The 19913-nt window shown below is 35.2% G+C and overlaps 2 protein-coding genes and 1 long non-coding RNA gene across 9 annotated transcripts; 1 reads left to right on the top strand and 2 right to left on the bottom strand.

The window, feature by feature from the left end:
• The first annotated feature begins 2060 nt into the window (after positions 1-2060).
• Positions 2061-4405, top strand: LOC120156998. Of its 7 annotated transcripts, none has more exons than XR_005519110.1 (6): positions 2061-2188; positions 2275-2307; positions 2399-2470; positions 2834-3317; positions 3416-3487; positions 3726-4404. It is a non-coding gene; the product is annotated as an uncharacterized LOC120156998 (long non-coding RNA). The 7 variants fall into 7 exon arrangements; XR_005519109.1 differs by having other exon boundaries at positions 2834-3325; XR_005519107.1 differs by having other exon boundaries at positions 2834-2894; positions 3058-3487; positions 3726-4403.
• Positions 4406-6369: 1964 nt separating this feature from the next.
• Positions 6370-8187, bottom strand: LOC120157013 (GATA transcription factor 12-like). Its single transcript, XM_039168275.1, has 2 exons — positions 7701-8187; positions 6370-7357 (listed from the first exon to the last, which is right to left on the bottom strand). Exons 1-2 carry the CDS (start codon positions 8001-8003, stop codon positions 6569-6571), a joined length of 1092 nt encoding a protein of 363 aa, XP_039024206.1. The 5' UTR covers positions 8004-8187; the 3' UTR covers positions 6370-6568.
• A 5238-nt stretch (positions 8188-13425) lies between these two features.
• Positions 13426-15407, bottom strand: LOC120157240 (probably inactive leucine-rich repeat receptor-like protein kinase At2g25790). Its single transcript, XM_039168441.1, has 2 exons — positions 14493-15407; positions 13426-13793 (listed from the first exon to the last, which is right to left on the bottom strand). The coding sequence occupies exons 1-2, from the start codon at positions 15358-15360 to the stop codon at positions 13426-13428; spliced, it is 1236 nt and encodes a 411-aa protein (XP_039024372.1). The 5' UTR covers positions 15361-15407.
• Positions 15408-19913: the final 4506 nt, after the last annotated feature.

Genomic DNA, 19913 nt, shown 5'->3' with positions numbered 1-19913 from the left:
ATTTTATAATTATATATTATTTAAATTAATTATACACTTTTTTTGAATTAAAAATATTTAATTTTTATATAAATTAGAAATTTTAAAAAAATTTCGGTTAATTCGAAAATTAACCGAATTAACCGAAATTAATTCGGTTCGGTTAATATGTTTGAAAAAAAATTCGGTTCGGTTAACGGTTAAAGAAAAAAAAATTCGATTAATTCGGTTAAGGGTAGTTCGATTCGATCGGCCACCGTTTTAACCGAATGAACACCCCTATATATTTGTATGAAACGAATGTTGCATCAAATTGTCAGCAAATTTTACGTCCATTTATCCTGTTGTCGGATTGATGTTGCAGAGCATAGGGTAGGAGACAAGATAAATTAGAGCCAAGTGATATTTTGAGCTTTGAAGTGAATGACTCAATTTGTCAATAGTCTGTGCTGCTGCGGAATGGCTGCTACAGATTTTTCTTTTGGATTCATTTTTTGGACCACTAGTGACGTGTTTTTAGACACATCAAAATCATCTTATTATCAAATACCTGTTTTCTAGTGCTCATTAAAAATTGTTCGCTTTTTACGGAGATGAACGTGCACATGTTTGGTACGAGTCCCGTACCCGCTATGAGAGTTTAATTCTACTCTTCTCTAGTGTTGGCTGAACCATATATTGTATAGTTGTTGACAACACGAACAATTTTAGAAATGTGTTGGGGTCTCACTGAATTATGTGTAGAATCGTAGAATTAAATTGATTGCTCTAAGAATAGTTGGGCTCTAAGAAATGTCTTGGATGCCAGACGATGGCGAGTCGATAGACAAGATTTAAGGTGCAGTAAGATCTGAAAGCTTGGTTAAAAAAGAAAGTAAAATTTGAATAGTAAGACTGAAACGACGCCTCCATCAGATGAAAGAACAAATGAAGTCTTCAACAGCTGAAGGCCTCAAGGGCCGAGGAAATTAGAGTAGAAGGCCCACTTAACTAGCAATTGCGGAATCATTTTGGGCTTTTGCCAATCCTTAATCTCTGTTTGTGGCAAGCATTTGTCTATTAAATGATTTTAAAGTGAAATCAAATCAGTTGAATTATTCTATCATTAATATTTGATTTACTCTGATAATTTCAAATTAATAATTATTTATTTTATACTTTTTATTCTTATTCTTACTTTTGGTTGCATTAATTAACTTTACAATAGAATTCATTTAATTATATTAATTTTATTCTTTAATTGGTATGGATTATTATAACGCTAATGTGACAGTCTAATATGTTGACATGATGATCTATTATGCTTATGTGTAAATGATGACATAATAAGCGAATTCAATTATTTTTAACTTAGTTCAATGGTTTAATTAATTAATTTATAAAGTTCAAGAACTTATTTAATCTTTAAGATAAATTAAGGAAATTTTAAAAATATTATAATTACTAAAAAATAAATATAAAATTTGGAAATTTAATAAATAAATAAATAAAATCATCATCATTTTAATATTTTAAAATTTTAACAATATCAGCTTTTAATTAGAACCAATCATGTACTTAAACTCAGATAAAAATTAATTATATTATTGAATTTAGTCAAAAATCAATTAAACTCTTCTAACAAATTAATTTTTATTGTTAATGGTGATTATTTGATGAATGAATAAAATTAGGTTAATCATATGAGATAAATCACTCTTAAGTTGTTATATAAAGTCAATTATTAACGTATTATTATCATTATAGTTATTTTTATATTGATGTTAATGATATTTATCATTTATTGCTTATAGTGGTGTTTATTTGTATTTTTTTTATTTGTTTAATGTTTTTTGAGATTATTTTTTCATTTGAAAGAATGCACGGTGAAAATAGGATAATATGTTTCCAAGTATTCATTTAACGCAACGTGTTTGTTTCGTATCTCTAAATGATTCAGTACAGAAATACATTATGATTGATTCAGAGACATTATCAAATAATATATCAAAATTAATTCATTCAACATTTGAATCATTCATTATTTAATCATTTTAAAATAAACAAACATCCTTTGTCACTGCTCACTAACGCGACAAAATCATTTTATCTCTTGGCTTTCGTCTACAATTTGTGTTTTCCCACATCCAATCAGTTAAAACCCATTCAGTCTGTGTTCTCAAAGTTGATGTGGGCATCCTCTCGAAATTCTTCTCACCCCTCAAACAAGGTACTTCTCAGTTCTTTTTTCTGTGTTTTCTGGCTGTTTGTCTATCTTTTTATCTGTACTAATTGATAGTACTTCAGAGATATCAGAAGCTACAAAAGCAGAAAAGGGAATTATGAGGAGTAAGTTTCAAACCCAAAAACTTCACTCCAGGCCTTGTTATTAGTTTCATATTTGGATTTGTCTAAACCCACTAAAACCCTTTCCAAGAAGAAGAATTTCCTACCTGGAACGCATCAAGAACATGACTTTGTTTCCTCAAATGCTGACCGAGAACTTAAGATGGTATGTTTTTTCCTTCCTTTATATTGCTACATGTTAAAGTTTTACATATTTCCTACTATAATTGTTGAGGATAACAAATGTCATGGCATTTTAGTGTATTTAGACAGCTTTGAAGACTGAATTTCTTTTAGTGGAGAAGGGAATGATTTTGTGGGTGAACTTGTTTTGATGTAATTAATCCCAGAAGCTAATTTTGCGTCTCTTCCTCTGAATCCCTAACTTTATTGTATATTTGCATCTGCTTTTCTGAATTAGTTGAGTTAAATTTGTCTTTATGATTAGTAAATTAAGCATCTACCGGCAAGTAATGACTAATGGTATTCATAAATTCTGAACTTTTGAGTCTTGAACTGCTTATGGCAGGTTATGGTGGTTAGACAAGACCTTAAGATGAAATCAGGGAAGATTGCATCTCAATGTGCCCGTAAGATTCTTCTGCCACTCTTAAAATTTGAAATTTTGCTTTTGATTTTAAAATCTACGTCTGTTTGGCTTTACTAACATTAGCTCGGCTCTCCCAACCGTCACGTTTCCATATGTCCTAACCCTCGATTATTTGACTGGATTTTTCCTGCCCAAATATACAGATGCTGCCACTGGCATGTATGCAGAATTGATGCATAAGCGTGTTTCTCTTGATAACAAGTCAGTTTCTTAATTCAAGGTCCACTTTGTGACCTTGCTTTGTTGGAAGATAAATTAGTCCGCGTTAGTTACTTGTGCAAGTAAAATTATCTGGTCAACAATAAATCATGTAAAATCATTGCAATGATCGATCCCTTCTAAGACAATGCGAGGATTGTGGGCAACCTAAAATAGTCCTTACATGCAGGAATCAACACGAAATGTAAGCAGGTGATTTTGTTGGGAGTGGCTGGGGTGTGGCCGTGTGTGTCAACTTATGATGTCCGTATTTGTATAAGCTCACTTCCATTTTCTTGTCAGGAATAAGTTAAGGGAAGCAGCTGAGAATATTGGCCTTCCCACTTTTGTTGTTGCTGATGCTGGAAGAACACGGTATTTTCCCTCATCATTTGTGTGTAATCTCACAATTAGATAACTTGAATGTAATGGCAACTTATAGGTCTAAATGTATATCTGAACCACAGCATCCTGATGTGACCTATTACCGAGTCATTTTAAGTTGTTTGAGGTTTAATTTATTGGAATTTGATCTTTGATTACTAAATGCTTAGCGCATATCATTCGAAAGAAAATTTTGTGGCCAAGGTCTCATGACAACTTTATTTAGCAGGTTTTGGAAGGTCGAAGACGTTCTAGCCATGGGACCTGGTTTGCTTCTTTTATATTTTCTTCTAAAACTGTTGTAGTGGCTTATCTGTGATAAATGCTTTGTTATATGCCATGATGAGTCCATTGCTTAGTAGATGAAGATTGTACAAGATATGATCACATGCGACTTCCTCGCTTATGGATGTTGCAAATTCATTTTCACCTTCAGCAACCAAAGTAATAAGTTTATTTTGTTTATTTTATGGTACATCCTTTTTGTGATTGTGTCTAACCAAAAGTGGCAGTTGATTCAGTGACAGGAAAGTTGAACTCACTCTAATGTTGTTGAAGAAATAAATCCCCTGATCATTGGCCTTCCACATTCCGCTGTCGGGAGTCTAACCGCTTCTCAACTAGTATGCCTCGGAGGAGGAATATCCTTTGGTGAATTGTGGTAGGCTGTGGAACCTGGTTAGACATGGAACAAGCAGCGCAACAAATGAAAGTAGTCAGCAGATGAGGATATGTCCAACCATTCATTAGGAGTTGGAAATGCCAATTGAAATTGTTGCTAGAAAACTAGAATGCCCATTTCTTATATGCCTAACCATTGATGAGGCTGCTTTTCCTACAATAAGCTTGTTAGGTAGTGATATTCAATGGAAATTCAGGTGATAATGCTGTTATTATTATCATTATTTTGAATAATATGAGGTGATTACAAGGTTAGTGTCTCCTTAGAACCTTTTTAATCAATTGACAATGCACACATCCGGCAGACATAACCGTTCTAATCCTGCACCTTTGTGGAGAATAACATTCCCTTTTACTACTGATGTCACTTGATGGGTACAATAACAGTGTTATTATTATTTGAACTATTCTAATAAAGATGGAAACTCAATTTAACATTCTTCTCCATTTGATTAGGAATACATTACTGAACACTAAATTTTAGTCGGACTCGGTCCAATTTGGTTAAGAACTATTTCTCTAAGTAATGTATGAAAGAACAACCGCATGACAAAAATCAAACTACAATTTCAGTCCTTGTTATTTTCTTTTATTTCATTTTGGTCCTTGCTATTGGGAAGACATTGGTAAATTTGGCATTAAAATTGCCGATAGCTGCGCACGACTTTGATAGTCATTGGAAGCTGTCAGCGACTTCCAAATTTAAAAATAAAATCCTAGTTTTCAATCAATACACAATGATTTTAACCAAAACCGACACGATGAATTTATTTTTACTATAGCTTAATAACTTTTTTCTCTAAGTAACGTGGGCTTAACCTAAAACACTAAATTTTTCTATGGACAATATTTCTCTTAAAAAGCCAAATGAATATCATATTTATTGGGCACTGACCAGCCTCTGTCATTTCGTTTGTTTTAACAAACAAGACGAAGGAAATGAAGAAAAGGTTGAAATGGTGCGATTATTTTATACATTATAGTTGATTAAAAACTGATTTTGCAGGCCTATGGGACTAGCATTGCCTAGGATCGTGCATAGACAGTAGCATCGTCAACGAATAATGTAGCTCATGACTGATCATATAGCATATTTTTCCCATTAAAATCTCTCAGCTTGATCCCAATCCTTATTCCCATCACATGCTGCATGGTTTACTATACATATTCTCTAGTTCATGGAATAAGTTCTCTTTGTAAAAATCAAACACAGAAGACCTAATTTTCTATATATTATATTCATCAAAACCTGAATTCCCGTGTTCATTATGTTTCTGTAACAACTGTACTTTTATTTATTTATTTTCATGATTCATTGTTGAAGTCTCCAAGCGTGGGCAATCTTGTGCAAAACAAAGACAAATTTTATAAATTTATTTCTATCATAAAATTTAATTTTGTATGTATCCTGAGAAGAAGAGTAAATAGTATTTGCAGAAAATGATGTTGCCTGTAATGGTATCGGCATTGATTTCATCAACATCCTCTGTACGTGAAACTTAAAAGCTACTTCACCATCAGCGTTTCATTTCACTGAAATTTATGTTGATAATTGAGCATCGTAGAGCTGGTATTAAACAATAATATATGTTGTCATAGATGATCAGATACATGTGCCGCCCGATTCTCCTGTCGTGCATTGCTTGCACACTGACCTTCAAAACGTCAAACCTTGTAGCTAGGACCTTAGCCCTTGAAGAAAGGGACGCATTTACGTTGATCTGCCGGTGGGGATGAACCATGGAGATTATGTTTCGTGTGTCTTCAGTCAATTAGAAAAACAACTACTCCATGTGAGGCCTACGAATTCATGCAAACTAAATTAATAATTAATGTGTTGATGACTTTTTCTTACTCTATTTTTGTTTAATTTTCCGCCGATGAAAGGGGGTCGCAAAATGTAAGAGGAACTGAAGGGTCGTGACTCGTGCCCCCTTCTTAAAAAACACTATTTATTTTAATATATATATAGTTGGTCTTTATAAATTTATATTTAAAAAAAAAATTAGTTCATAATCTGTTTGTAAGAACTCTATCTTTAGATTAGAATAAGACAATCAGTGATATTTTTATTTATCGATCTTTCAAATAAAAAATGATAATATAAATCTAATATCTTTTATTTTTCATTTAAATCTAATAGCTTAGAGGTCACACTAATGGAGGAAATCAAAGCAAGAATGAAAATTTTACTAATTTGCCTGAAGTAAGAAAATTGGGCGTTGAGAATTTACCAAATTAGACAGGAAACAGCCCAACTCAAGAGACAATTAGTCTACGAAAATAATCCCCCAAAAAAAACCTACTGGAATTCACTAATGAATTCAGTACCTAAATTTAATTCCGGGAAAGGAAAAAAAAATTCAAGGAGTCGATTTTAATTGAAGTTCCCTACTCTAGAATCAGCTGCCTGAATTCAGGGCCAACGTGTTGATGGATCAAGTAATCTTCACCGTTGGAAACATTGAAAGCCATGTTCTGATGATGGTGCTGCATGAATTGTTGCTGGTGTTGCTGTTGAGCCCTTAACATTTCCTTCTGCCGCCGAAGCTCAAGCACCTTACGGTGAGAATTTGAATGTTTAGTGAGCACAAACGTCGGGCTCGCAGCGGGTCGGTATTCGGGCACGAGCCGCCCCGATTTATACCTCACCCCACATGCATTGCAAAGTGTTTTGGGACCCATGGGACCAGTCCTCCATTGTGGCGTCTTATCCGTAAAACAGTGTAGGCACTTCCGACTATCCGAATTGGCGGCGCCACCATCTTTTTTCTTCGACGACGTCTTTTTAGCAGGCTTTTTATTGGGGTGGTTCGAGGGAGGTGGTTGCACCGGGACGACGATATCGGGTTCGGAAGACGAAGTTGTTGGGCTGAGAACAAGGAGGCGGGATGCCCAGTTGCATGGCGCTGCCCGAGGGCGTTTGCTTCTGGCCTTGGCGGGCACCGACATATCCGGATGGAAAATCGAGTTGTTGGTATTATTACCGTGGTGGTTGTCGCCGTTACCAATGGCGTCATTAATTTGGTTGGGCAGAACGGGTTGGAAACCTCGGGTCTCTGATGATTCGTCAGGTCGGATGTGCATTCCTGATATTAGTTGCTGCTTTTGCAGATCATCACTTGAAAATGATTCTTCCACGAAATTCGACAACCATTCAAGTTCAGCTAAATCGTCACACTGTAAACAAAAAGAATAACAAATAATAATATTAAAAAAATACCATTTTCGTTTCCATTTTTTCCTTTGATAAAGTATTCATACAACTTTAACCAATATGCATATGACATGCACATGGGTTTTTATCTCTGTTTGGTTGCAAGGAAAATTACTATAAAAAACAGAAAAATACGTAAAAAATTTACTTGCTGTTATTTGAAATTTGAACCAAAATTCTGAAGAAATATAATTCCAAAATTTATTTTATAGGTTTGCATAAGAAACGAGGTGATTTTCAAAAATATTTTCTGATAAGTTTTCTTTAAAAGCCAATCATATTATTGCATGTAAGAGGGGAAATTACCGGCACATAAAGGTCAGTCGAGGAGTGGCCATCGGTAAAACCACGGTAACCAACACCGCCCTCTAAATTAGGTTCACAACCAGAAAACGACGACGAATTGCAGCTGTCGACGACGGTCACGGTAGAAGAACCCGTGGAATGTCCAGGAGCTGAGGAATCCAACGTTTGTTCAGTTATAACGGCATCTTCGTTGGAAAAATCGAGCAAGTCTTCCACGATGAAATGGTCAGCTGCGGCCGCTGGTTTTTCAGGCACTAATTGCGAAGCGCAGCTGCTTGCCTGAAAGAATTCTGGTGCGTCCATAACCGTTTTCTTTTCCTTTTTTTTTTCTTTATTTGGGAAGGAAGTTGGCGTTAAAGGGAGAGTATAGTGAGGAAAATGTGCGAGTGTAGAGAGAAGAGAAAGAACGAGAGAAGTCTGGGGAGTTGTGGTTTTGAAGAGAGAGAGAGAGTGTTTATTTGCGTTTGAAGGGGGCAGACGGACAGCTAAAATGGTTCATTTTGACGATGTTTAATTTACTACAAATTAATTAAGTTAAGGAATTTTAAATATATAATTAAGCTTTAATTCAGATAAAGCAAAATCTAGTGGGAAGTTACTTTATTGTCCTTTTCTTTCTGACTTTAGCCTTTCTCATTTGTTTTAAGGGTAAAATACATCAATTACAATTTAATTATGGTCGTATTTTAATTTGATCATGTTAAATTGTGTAATCAAATCATATGTTGTTAACATTTGAAAAAACAATTAACAAAATTAATATAATTACATATTTAATTATCATTATTTACATAATTTATGAATTCGCCTAATTTTTAAATTGTATTCAATTTCATTCCTTACTAAATGATCTTTTAAGCTTGTCGCTATAGCTTATGCACTATATCACAAAATAAATCTCTAGACCTATATTCTCATACTTAACTATAAATTTAGAGACGATGATGGACTATTCTATAATATAACAGAAAGTCCTAAAATATAATGAAATGATCTAGAATCTTACGAAAAATTCTAAAATATTCTAGAACATTATGGAAGGTTATGAAACATAACAAATATGTTATGAAACTTTGAAATAAGATTCTATAATATTGGAGAACATCATAATGGTCAACGACATAATTTTTTGATTAAAGGGTCTATTTTTTAAAAAATTTGAGGACCCCATTTATTTATCTTTTGAAAAGTACACAAATTCAGGTGATGTACTGTCATGAAGAAAATCGGTAAATAAAATACATTTCATGGTTTAGGCTTCTCATAGATTAGAACCTTCATTCCATTATCCCAACAATGACGATTATGATGTAATCTATTGATGGACGACATAGATCAAAGATTAATAAGTTTGAAAGTTTTGAAATAATTCAATGACTTGTAGGGGTATTCTCAAAATTTTAATATGATAAATTGAATAAGTGTGAATCTTACGATAAAATTTGGGGTTCGTATGTTTGCTATTCGTTGTATCCAAAGATTCACGACAATCATTGTAATATCACATGATTAGATTGTTATATTTAATTAATTGATTAAATTGATTATAACTATCTAAAATCTAATAATTTTCAACGAACAAAAGTATTTCATATAAGAAAAGTCGTCTGATATGTAATGCCTAATAATCTATTTGAGAAAACCAATTAATCAAATGATTTGTTTATAAGTTTTTTAAAATTAGATAATCTATTTATAATCTTATTATTAATCCAATCATGACCTGTAATATAATTTATCCTTATTTCTATCACACCGAAAATTATTATATCTATTTTACTAACATTTAATAACAAAATGCTTTTAATAATTCATGGATGTTTTATGTTTTTGGAAATGCAGATGCATGGTGCAACCATCAATGTGAAACAATGTTTGGACGTCGTTAGAATAACCACGTGGCAAGCATCAGCCATCAAGAAGTGGAGAGATCGGAGAAAGTGAAGAGTGGATAAGGTTTTAATTGTTCTTATATGTTGCTGTAAAGAACTAAAGATATTTCAGTTCTTTTATTTATTTATTTAAATATTTATTTTATTTAATTATAAATTCTGTATAGTTCTGTTATTTTTTTCTACGTTTTGCTTGAATTAAAAGAAAAGCCTGAAAAAAGTGAAGCTACCGAATGCATTGCTTGGCGTGGAGTTTTTTGTTTAACAGACTTTTTTCTTAATATTTTTCACTATATTTTTATTATTTTTTAATTGTAAAAAATTGGATTTTGCATGAATGGGTCCAATATGCACGTGGATGGAGCCTTTGTGCATCTCCGTTGCCACAATGCTTCCAATTCGACCAAATGAGATCATATTGTTGTGGAGCATATAAAAAATGGCTGTCCCTTTTTTCCCATATGTATGGGGTAAGGGGGAGGTAAGATAGTAGGCTACCCCAACACCAGGTTGAGAGCAGCTTCCGTAGGAGACCTCCAAATTATGAAATGCCCTCCGTGGGACTTGATCCCACGACCTCAAGGTTTAGAACCTTGTGCTCTACCAACTGAGCTGGATGGTCATTTCGTTGTGGAGCATATAGTTATTCCGATAACGTGAGGGCACGTGCTGGTTTTTGACCTGATTAATGATGAAAACACACGTGTCTTGCATCTACCGTCTCTCGGGACATCTCACGTGGGTCGGAGCATTAACGATTTGCTTTCGGGATGGTTGCCTATCTTTAGGCCCATTTCGGTACAACACTGAATCACTCACCGACCTCTTTCCTGTCCAACACTATTGGACACTGTCTTCGACTTGGAAAAACACAAGCACCAATAAGACATACTAAAATCTAACAGATATTATACCAACGTATGACTAAATAATAATTTTAATGTTAATTTTTTTAGTATTTAATTTATAATATTATATTTTGAGATAAAAATATTTTATGTGAATAAAAACCATTTGTTAACAAATAATCAACACTCTAAAATAGTTAACGTCTATATGGATGACACATTAGAGATCAAAATGCTCTATATGTTTAATATTTTTTTAATCAAAATTAGGTATGTGTGATAACCAAAATAACATTCAAATACATCATTTGAGTTCATTTAACATAATTAAATTAACCAATTATTTTTTCGTATGATCAATTATTAATCAAATTAAACTAAAATTTATTAATTAATTCGATTAAAATAAAATTCATAGTTTTAATAAGAAAAAATATTGCATGAAAGGCAGACATGATTTTTGGGGTAGATTTTGTCAAGGCATAATAACAAAGTATCTCTTCTAAAAGCCCACCTTTGTCCATTAGTCTGGGGCCTCCCTCTCTTTGCAGAAAAATTCAGACTAGGGCTTGAATTCATGTTCGAAATTCGGGCCATGAAGTCCAAGGTTTTTCTTTTCACCTTTTCCTGTTGGGTTTGAAGTTCTTCGGCAGAAATAGTCACATACGTCAGAGCCATGGAGGAAAAACAGTTCTTGAATGAAACAAAAATGGTGCAACTTGTCAAGCTCTTAACCCGAGTCAGATCTATCCCTGAAAGCATCAAGAACGAATGAAAAGAAACAGAATAATCTAATGGAGTGATCGAATCAAATGATTGAACAATATAAGGGGACATGTTGGCATTATATATGAAGACAGTGAAAGCAGCGGTATTGCTCTTTCAGGCTCAAAGAAGTTACTTTGTACTGGGAAGTTCAACTTAAAGAAGTAAATTTGCAGGCTGAGTTCTTTTGATGGTACACAAGTCGATGTTCCATTACAAATTTTCAACGGATACTTATAACAAAATAAACATATTAAACCTTGACCCTAATTATTTTTGTTTGACGTTTTCATGCTTTCGATAAAAGGTTTGCGATTAGAATGTATGGTGGAAACTTTCAAAGAGGAGATGGGCAACTATTCCCCCATTGAATCAAACAAAAATAAGCTCAAGGAGAGAAAAAAGCAACTTTTTTCAATACAAGAAAGCAGCCGATCAAAGAGACTTTTGCATGGTCTCCAAGAAATACCATGATTGATATTTCAAAAATCGCCAGCAAAGCTTAGCTGGTTTGCTCCTTCAAATATCACCAAAGTCGTTATTGTTAATTTTTAATGCTTAAAGCCCTTAGGTATTCCAACAATGTGAGATCATCTCCTCCCCCTGAGTTCTGATAGGGAATAAGCTAAAAGAAAAAAAGGGTTTTTGTCAATGCCATCCATCATTGCTTATATAGAATGTAAAAGAAAGAAAGGAAATCCTTCAACATCATCATTGCCACTTTGAAGGCAAGAGTTTGTCACAAGAAAGGTTAGAAAAGAAACGAGCCCCATCTAACTCCAAAAAATTATGTACAGAGAAGGATATTAGTAATAATTATATCTAATTATATAAAATAAAATATATTAATACTTTAAGTCAGGTCAAGTAGAAAAAATTTAATTATAAACACAATTTGACTTTATCCTTCACAAAATTCGATTCGAACTTAAAATGTAAGAACTCATTCAGTTAGTAATTTGAGAGTTCCTATACAAAAATGTACGGACATTAAACTTAGACAAGAAATTTGCATCTTGCCACATCCACAATCTTTATCAAACCAATTATACTGGAATTTTTTTTATCTATATCAAACCAAATTCAAAACTACAAATAGAATTTATTTTTTCTTATATCATCATGAGTTGCAGACATTGAAAATTAAAATCCTTTGATCATTGCCTGTCAAGTAAGAAGTGGAGAAAGGAGGAAACTCTTGGAATGCGAGTGTAAATGATAAAAAGATAGGCATTTTTGTTTAGCAGGTTCCCTTTTGCCTCATCGCCCTCGGCTTGCTTTTTTACAAATGAATATGGGATTGTAAAAGAGTGGTCCGACAAACAAGCATTATCATCATCAGGACATCAGGATTTTTATTACAGAGCTGTCCCCCTTTAAACATGAGCAATGTCCTTGTTGTCTAGCTGTTTGACCTAATGGATAGCTGCCGGGCGTGAAACCAAGCCTTTCACTGCCTTTGAAACCAAAACTTTCACATGCAAACCAAACTCCAAAAGGGTCAAACATTGGACATATACATCTCTCAATTGAACTAATATGCATGATTATAGAGACAAAAGTAGAATTTTACATTATAACTTGAATTTATAAAATTTTAGAGAATAAAAATAAATTATTAATAAAAAAATTAAATTATATGAGAATCTAAAATTAAAAAAAATGTACTCTCTGTCAGTCCGTTCGATACATCCATGTGCACGAATATATTCCCTTTGTGAACTGTGAATATATAACTTTTGAGCTTTGTTGTAGGTAAGCATGTGTTATTAAACAAGATATTTATATATAGGCAGAAAGAACAAGCAAGGAGCCTGCGCTTCCCTCTCTGGATAAAGAGCAGAAGATGTTTTGCAAGTCCTAATTGTAGGAAATGGAAATCCCACTCGAAGATTGAGTGATGTAGTAAGTGAACTTGTTTTTTAAGAGAACAGTGTTTTGTTTTTTAGCCTAATTAATAATAGAAATATAAGTGTAAAGAGAAAAGGGTCATTAATTCCTACAAGAGTAAGGGAAGACAAAATTTAATTCATATATGGAGGCATTTAAATTATCTACAATTTTACACTCAATAGTATGTATTCAGCAGACCATCAAACAAAACATTTGAGTGATGATAATCATTTCAATAACTTATAACTAGAAACCAAGGGAAAACAAAAAGGGAAATTAACCATAAATTCAGAACGAAACCATGCTATAAAACCATTATTAGAAAGCCTAAACAGTTGAAGAAAACTTTAGGGTTGAAACACATGAAGTTATTCTGAAAGCGGACCATAGAGTATTCAATACGTTTGTTGCAGATGGCCGAGAGGCTGGGTCACCGGCGGTGCAATGGAGAGCTAGATTCATGGTTTCAACGATCTCGATCTGGTTGACGTTCGATGCATGGGCTGGCCTGATCATTGGATCAACCCACGTATCAAGATGACATTCTGAATAGCAGTAACGTGCCCAATCTACTATGCTTTGGTGTTGCTCTCCGAATTCAGCGTCGGCGGGGCTTTTCCCCGTTAATAATTCAATAAGAATGAGGCCAAATCCATAGATATCACTCTTTTCACTCATATCTTTGCTTTCTCTGGCTGCTGCAAACGGCGGAAAACATGCAGGAGGACATTAGGTAACGTGCACGTGCATGGGATCCATAGAAATATTAATTAATATCTAGGGTAATTATGTATTTAGTCACCCAATTAATTTTGTAAATCTATTTTGGTCATCCAATTATTATTTTTTCAATATCATATCCAATGTTACATTTTAGTCGTGTTACTGTAAGATAATGTTATATCATTGTTGAATAAAAAATAAAAAAATTACTATGTCAACAATACTGTTTATTTTTTAATGATGAGTGACAAAAATAAAATCTGGACGTAACGTTAAGTATGATTTTAGAATAATAATAATTGAGTGACTAAAATAAAAATAAATAAATAACCAAATATATTGTTTACCCTAATACCTATTACAAATAACAAATAAGCACAACATACTTTTAATTTAGACATGAGAGTGAATGTTTAATTTTAAAGATGACATTATTCAAAAATAAAAAATCATAAATTCTTAATATTAATAATTGTTTGAAGTGTCAAACAGGCAGACATAATAATATCTCATAATTTCTGGTTTGACCTAATGAATATTTAGCCAATATTTTTTTTCTTTTCATATGAGACATAATTACATAGTTAGGTTTATATTGTACTATTACATTTACACTGTTAACAGGGAAAATATCAATTAAAAGAAGGCAATACTGTGTATTATTCACGTACCTGGGGCAACGTACGCCGAAGAGACGACGGCCTTGTTTTCTATGGAAAGTGGCACGGGAAAGCTCACCCGTAACCGAGGCTCATCTCTTCCGTCGACTATAGCACTCTCCGGTGACATGTCTCCCACAATTACACTTGGCGAACAGTAAGAATGCAAGAACCGTAGAGCTTTGGCAATCCCCATGGCGATTTTTCGCCGTTTCTCCCATGGTAAGTTGTGAAGGGTTTCAGTTAAAAGTTTCCCTTCTATGTACTCGTAAACCAAATATGCACACTTTCCTGACCGACAGGTTCCGATCAGGTTAACGATGTTTGGATGCTGAAGCTTGCCGAGATGCTTGATTTCAGACCAAAAACTCGATGGAATTGAGTTCACTTCCTTCATTTCTTTCACCACAAACGGCTTGTCTCTGCATATTCCATTTACTTCTTGTGCAGAGAGTGTGATATCATCGACTGTTATTGACTTGAAAACTTTGGAATCAAAGAATTGCAATTCCCAGATCCCGTCTTCGTTTTCCACTCTTTTAAGCGCCAAATTGTTTCTTCGTCGAATGAGTATGAAGCCAATAGCAACAACAGCAAGCAAAACTAAAGCCCCCAGAGAACAAATAACAAAGAACCACCGATTCCGATTCTTAAACTTTTTGCATGGTGGTAAACCGATCGTTTCATCTCCTCCACAAAGATCATTACCAGCCACTGCACTTGAATTTATAGCTAGAAAGGCTCCGGTAGTAGGCAAACTGCCATGTAAGTTGTTGTGAGAAATGTTCACTTGAATTAATGATTCCATTTTCCCCAACTGCAGTGGTACTTCACCAGATAATTGGTTCTCCGACAAATCAAGCTGACCAAGAACCGGCATTTCAGCGAAACCTTTTGAAATTCGACCACTGAGTTGATTATGACTCAAGTCTATGTTGCGGAAGACGGCTATCGGATAGAGCAAAATCGCAACTGATAATTTGAGAAAATAAAAATGAAGATAAAAAGAGACACAAAATTTACGTGGAAAACCCCTAAATAAAATAGGGTAAAAACCACGGACAACGGTAGAAGAATTTCACTATGAGAAAATAGGAATTACAACCTCTCTCGATCTACCAAAGAGAAAACAATGATAATTCTCTCTCGATAAAAAAGAGAAAACAACTCTCAAGAAACTCTCTAAATTCTCTCTAGTATTGGAAGAAAGCTAGAATGCTTTGGGATGATTTTGAAGCTAAATGAGCTAGGGTATTTATAGTTGAAACCTAAAGACTAATTTGTAAATACCTTAAATTACAATGGCTAAATTATGATTCTACCATTATCTAAAATTCAACATTTTCTGCCACCTAAAGCAATTTCCACCTTCGGTGGATTTTTTTTCTTTCTTTATTATCACCTTTCGGTGATTGAGAAGACTTTTCAACAATCTCCCACTTGAAGATTTGATTGGAACAATCATATCTTCACATCATTCTTTCTACCTTGTACCTTCATGTTGCTTACGTCTCTAACAGGCCACAAGAGGATTGACACCAGGTAAATTTATCAGCGTTGATCGCCTTCGTCATGAAATCTGCTATGTTGTCTTTGGTATGGATCTTCTGTATATCTATCGTTCCTTCTTCCACCTTTTCACGAATGAAATGGTACTGAACTCGTATGTGCTTAGTCCTTGAATGAAATGCTGGATTCCTTGCTAGATGCAAGGCGCTTTGACTGTCACAAAACAAAGAGACATACTCTTGATTGTGCCCAAGCTCCTCCAATAGCATCTTCAACCAAATTGCTTCTTTACTGGCTTGTGTAGCTGCTACATATTCTGCCTCTGTTGTGGACGTAGCCACAACTGACTGCAATTTTGAAACCCAGCTTACAGCTCCACCAGCAACTTTGAACACATATCATGTAGTAGATTTGCTTTTATCCAAATCCCCTGCATAGTCAGAATCTACATACCCATTAATTAGTAAGTTTGATCCTCCGTAACATAATGCAACATTTGAGGTCCCTTTGATGTATCTTAGGATCCTCTTTATTGTATTCCAATGCTCTTTGCCTGGATTCGCCATGTATCGACTAACCACTCCCACTGCTTGTGCAATGTCTGGTATTGTGCATATCATAGCGAACATTAAACTTCCCACTGCTGATGCATACGGTACTCGAGACATCTCCATCCTCTCTTCTTCACTGCTAGGACTCATACTGGAGGATAATTTGAAGTTAATAGGAAGAGGGGTAGAAATTGGCTTATAATCTTGCATGCTGAATCGTGACAAGATTTTCTTCAAGTAATTCTTTTGTGAAAGCCAAATCTTCCTATTACTTCTGTCTCGGTGAATTTGCATCCATAGAATCTTGTTTGCTGATCCCAAGTCCTTCATTTCAAATTCCCTTGCCAGTTGTGCCTTCAATTCTTCAATATGATCTTTGTTGGGTCCTGCAACCAACATGTCATCTACATACAACAGCAATATAACAAAATCGTTATCACCAGACCTCTTGAAATAAGCACAAGGGCCTGCATTAAGTATGTTGTATCCAAGGCACATGATGAAGGAATCAAATCTCTTATACCAACACCTCGGCGCCTGTTTTAGACCGTACAGAGATTTGTTCAACCTGCAAACCAAGTTCTTCTTTTCGTCTTCTTCAAAACCTTCAGGTTGGAGCATATAAATCTCTTCTTCAAGATTTCCATGAAGAAAAGCTGTTTTAACATCTAGCTGCTCTAGATGTAAGTCCAATGTAGTATACATTGCCAAAACTACTCAAACTATTGTTAGTCGAACCACAGGAGAAAATATTTCATTGAAATCAATACATTCCTTTTGAGCATATCCTTTGACCACCAGTCTTGCACGATACCTCTCAACTTGATCGTCACCATTTCTCTTGATTTTGAAGACCCATTTGTTACCAATTGGCTTCCTTCCTTGTGGTAGTGACACAAGGTCCCATGTATTATTTTTATGAAGGGCTTCGATTTCTTCTTGCATCGCCATCATCCACAGTGAAGCATCTGAGCTGTTTATTGCCTCCTGGTATGTTGATGGCTCACCGTCCTCTGTTAAAAGGCAGTATGCAATATTACCTTCTATAACATAATCCGAGTGCCAATTGGGACGTCTTCTCACACGATATGATTGACGAGTTGTTGGAGTTTCAGAACTCTCTAGTTCTTGTTCATCATGTGCTGGTTCTGCTTCAGAAGAATCTCATTCTTCAAACTCTTTTTCCACATGTATCTGAGTAGTCTCTGACTTTTCAGCGTTATCATTTTCTTCTTTTCTTTGTAGCTTATCTTCTACAAAGATAACATCCCTGCTAATGATCACTTTGCGGGCAGTGGGATCCCACAAGCGATACCCCTTTACTCCATCAGCATACCCCAAGAATTTGCATTTACTGGATTTTGGATCCACCTTTGAAATTTCTTGGGCGTTGTACATCACGTACACAATACTTCCAAATACATGGAGGTTTGAATAATCAACTGGTTTACCAATCCACATCTCCATTGGTGTCTTCAGCTCTATTGCAGTTGATGGAGCTCGATTCACCAAATAATAGGCGGTATTGACTGCTTCTGCCCAGAATGATTTTTCTAGGCCTGCATCCCTCAACATTGCTCTTGTTCTTTCTAACAAGATTCTGTTCATCCGCTCTGCCACTCCATTTTGTTGAGGAGTGTTCGCCACTGTGAACTGTCTTTTGATGCCTTCTTTCCTGCAAAAGTCGTCAAATTCTTCACTTGTGTATTCTCCTCCATTATATGTTCTGAAACACTTGATCTTATTTCCAGAATCAAGTTCCACCCGCGCTTTGAAGTTTTTGAAAGTTTAAAACACGTCTGACTTCTTCTTAATAGGGTGCACCCAACATCTTCTGGAGTAGTCATCAATAAATGAGACAAAGTATTTTGCTCCACCTAGGGACGTTACTGGTGCTTGCCATACGTCAGAGTGAACCAATTCTAGAACACTTTTGCCTCTAGAATTTGATGTGTTGAATTTCAACCGGTGCTGCTTACTTGTTATGCAATGCTCACACAAAGGAAGTGATACCTTTGTTAAACCTGGAAGTAGCTTTTGCTCCACAAGGACTTTCATTCCTTGTTATGACATGTGTCCAAGTTTCTTATGCCATAGCATTGCAGAATCTGAACTACATGAGGCAACAGAGGCTTCTCCTTCTAGCAATGTCTCACCCTTCAGCATGTACAAGCTTGTAGCTATCTTTTCACCTTTCAGCACCACAAGCGCTCCACGAAACACCTTCATGATTCCTTTCCGTGTTTCAATCTTGCTTGCATTATTATCCAACAATCCGTAGGATAATAAATTTTTCTTCAGACCTTTCACGTGTCGCACATCTCGAACAACTTTAATTGTTCCATCATACATCTTCAATTTGATGGTTCCCACGCCAATGATTTCTAAGGCATGATCATTGCAACTATACACAGATCCTCCTGAGACAGGTTCATAATGATGGAACCATTCTCTTCTTGAGGTCATGTGATATGTTGCTCCCGAATCAATGAGCCATATATCTGCAAATCGTTTTCTTCCTTCCACGGTGGTTGACGCTTCACAGCATAGAGCATCTCCATCATCTGAAGTGTTTACGGTATTGCCTTGTGGATTGGAGTTTTTATTTAGACTCCAACAATCCTTCTTCAAGTGACCCTTCTTTCCACAGTGGTAGCACTTTAAATTCTTCTTGCTCCTCGACTTTGATCTACCATGTTTGTGACTGCTGCTTTGGCCACGTTCTGTTAATCTCCCTCTCGTCGTTGTCAACGCTTCAGCTTGTTGCAGATTTACTTGTCTGTCTTCCTTGTTCTTGCGCCGATTTTCTTCTTGTAGAACAACAGCTGCAACGTCATCGAAGACTAGACTGGTGACATTACTGTTTGTCAAGTTGATGATGAGTTGATCGTACGAATCTGGTAGACTTTGAAGTAGAAGTTCAGCACGTTCTTGTTCTCCTATTTTACAGCTTAAGGATGTAAGCTGAGAAAATAAGGTGTTCAGTGTATTTAAGTGCTCTGTCACTGAAGTAGATTCTGGCATACGGAGAGTGTACAATTTTCTCTTAAGGAAAATTTTATTGTGCAACGATGTGGCCTCGTACAGTTTGGTGAGATGATCCCATATCTCCTTAGTTGTCTTCTTCTCCTCGATACTTGACAATACTTCATCTGCTAATGCTAGATGAAAGTTTGTCATAGCATTTCCGTCCATTTCGATCCATTTGTTGTCGTCTGTGAAATCTACTGGCCTTTCACTGATAGCTGCTAGACAACCGTCTTTCCTCAGGATGGCTTTCATCTTCAATTTTCACAATGAGAAATTTCTCCCATTGAACTTTTCAATATCAAATTTCGTTGACATTGCTTCGTTTACGGATAGCTCCCACTAT

The sequence above is a fragment of the Hibiscus syriacus genome, unplaced genomic scaffold (assembly GCF_006381635.1).
Source record: "Hibiscus syriacus cultivar Baekdansim isolate YM2019G1 unplaced genomic scaffold, ASM638163v2 tig00111238_pilon, whole genome shotgun sequence".
Classification (NCBI taxonomy): domain Eukaryota; kingdom Viridiplantae; phylum Streptophyta; class Magnoliopsida; order Malvales; family Malvaceae; genus Hibiscus; species Hibiscus syriacus.
The sequence above is the reverse complement of the archived record's forward strand: the minus strand, read 5'-3'. Positions and strand labels throughout refer to the sequence as shown.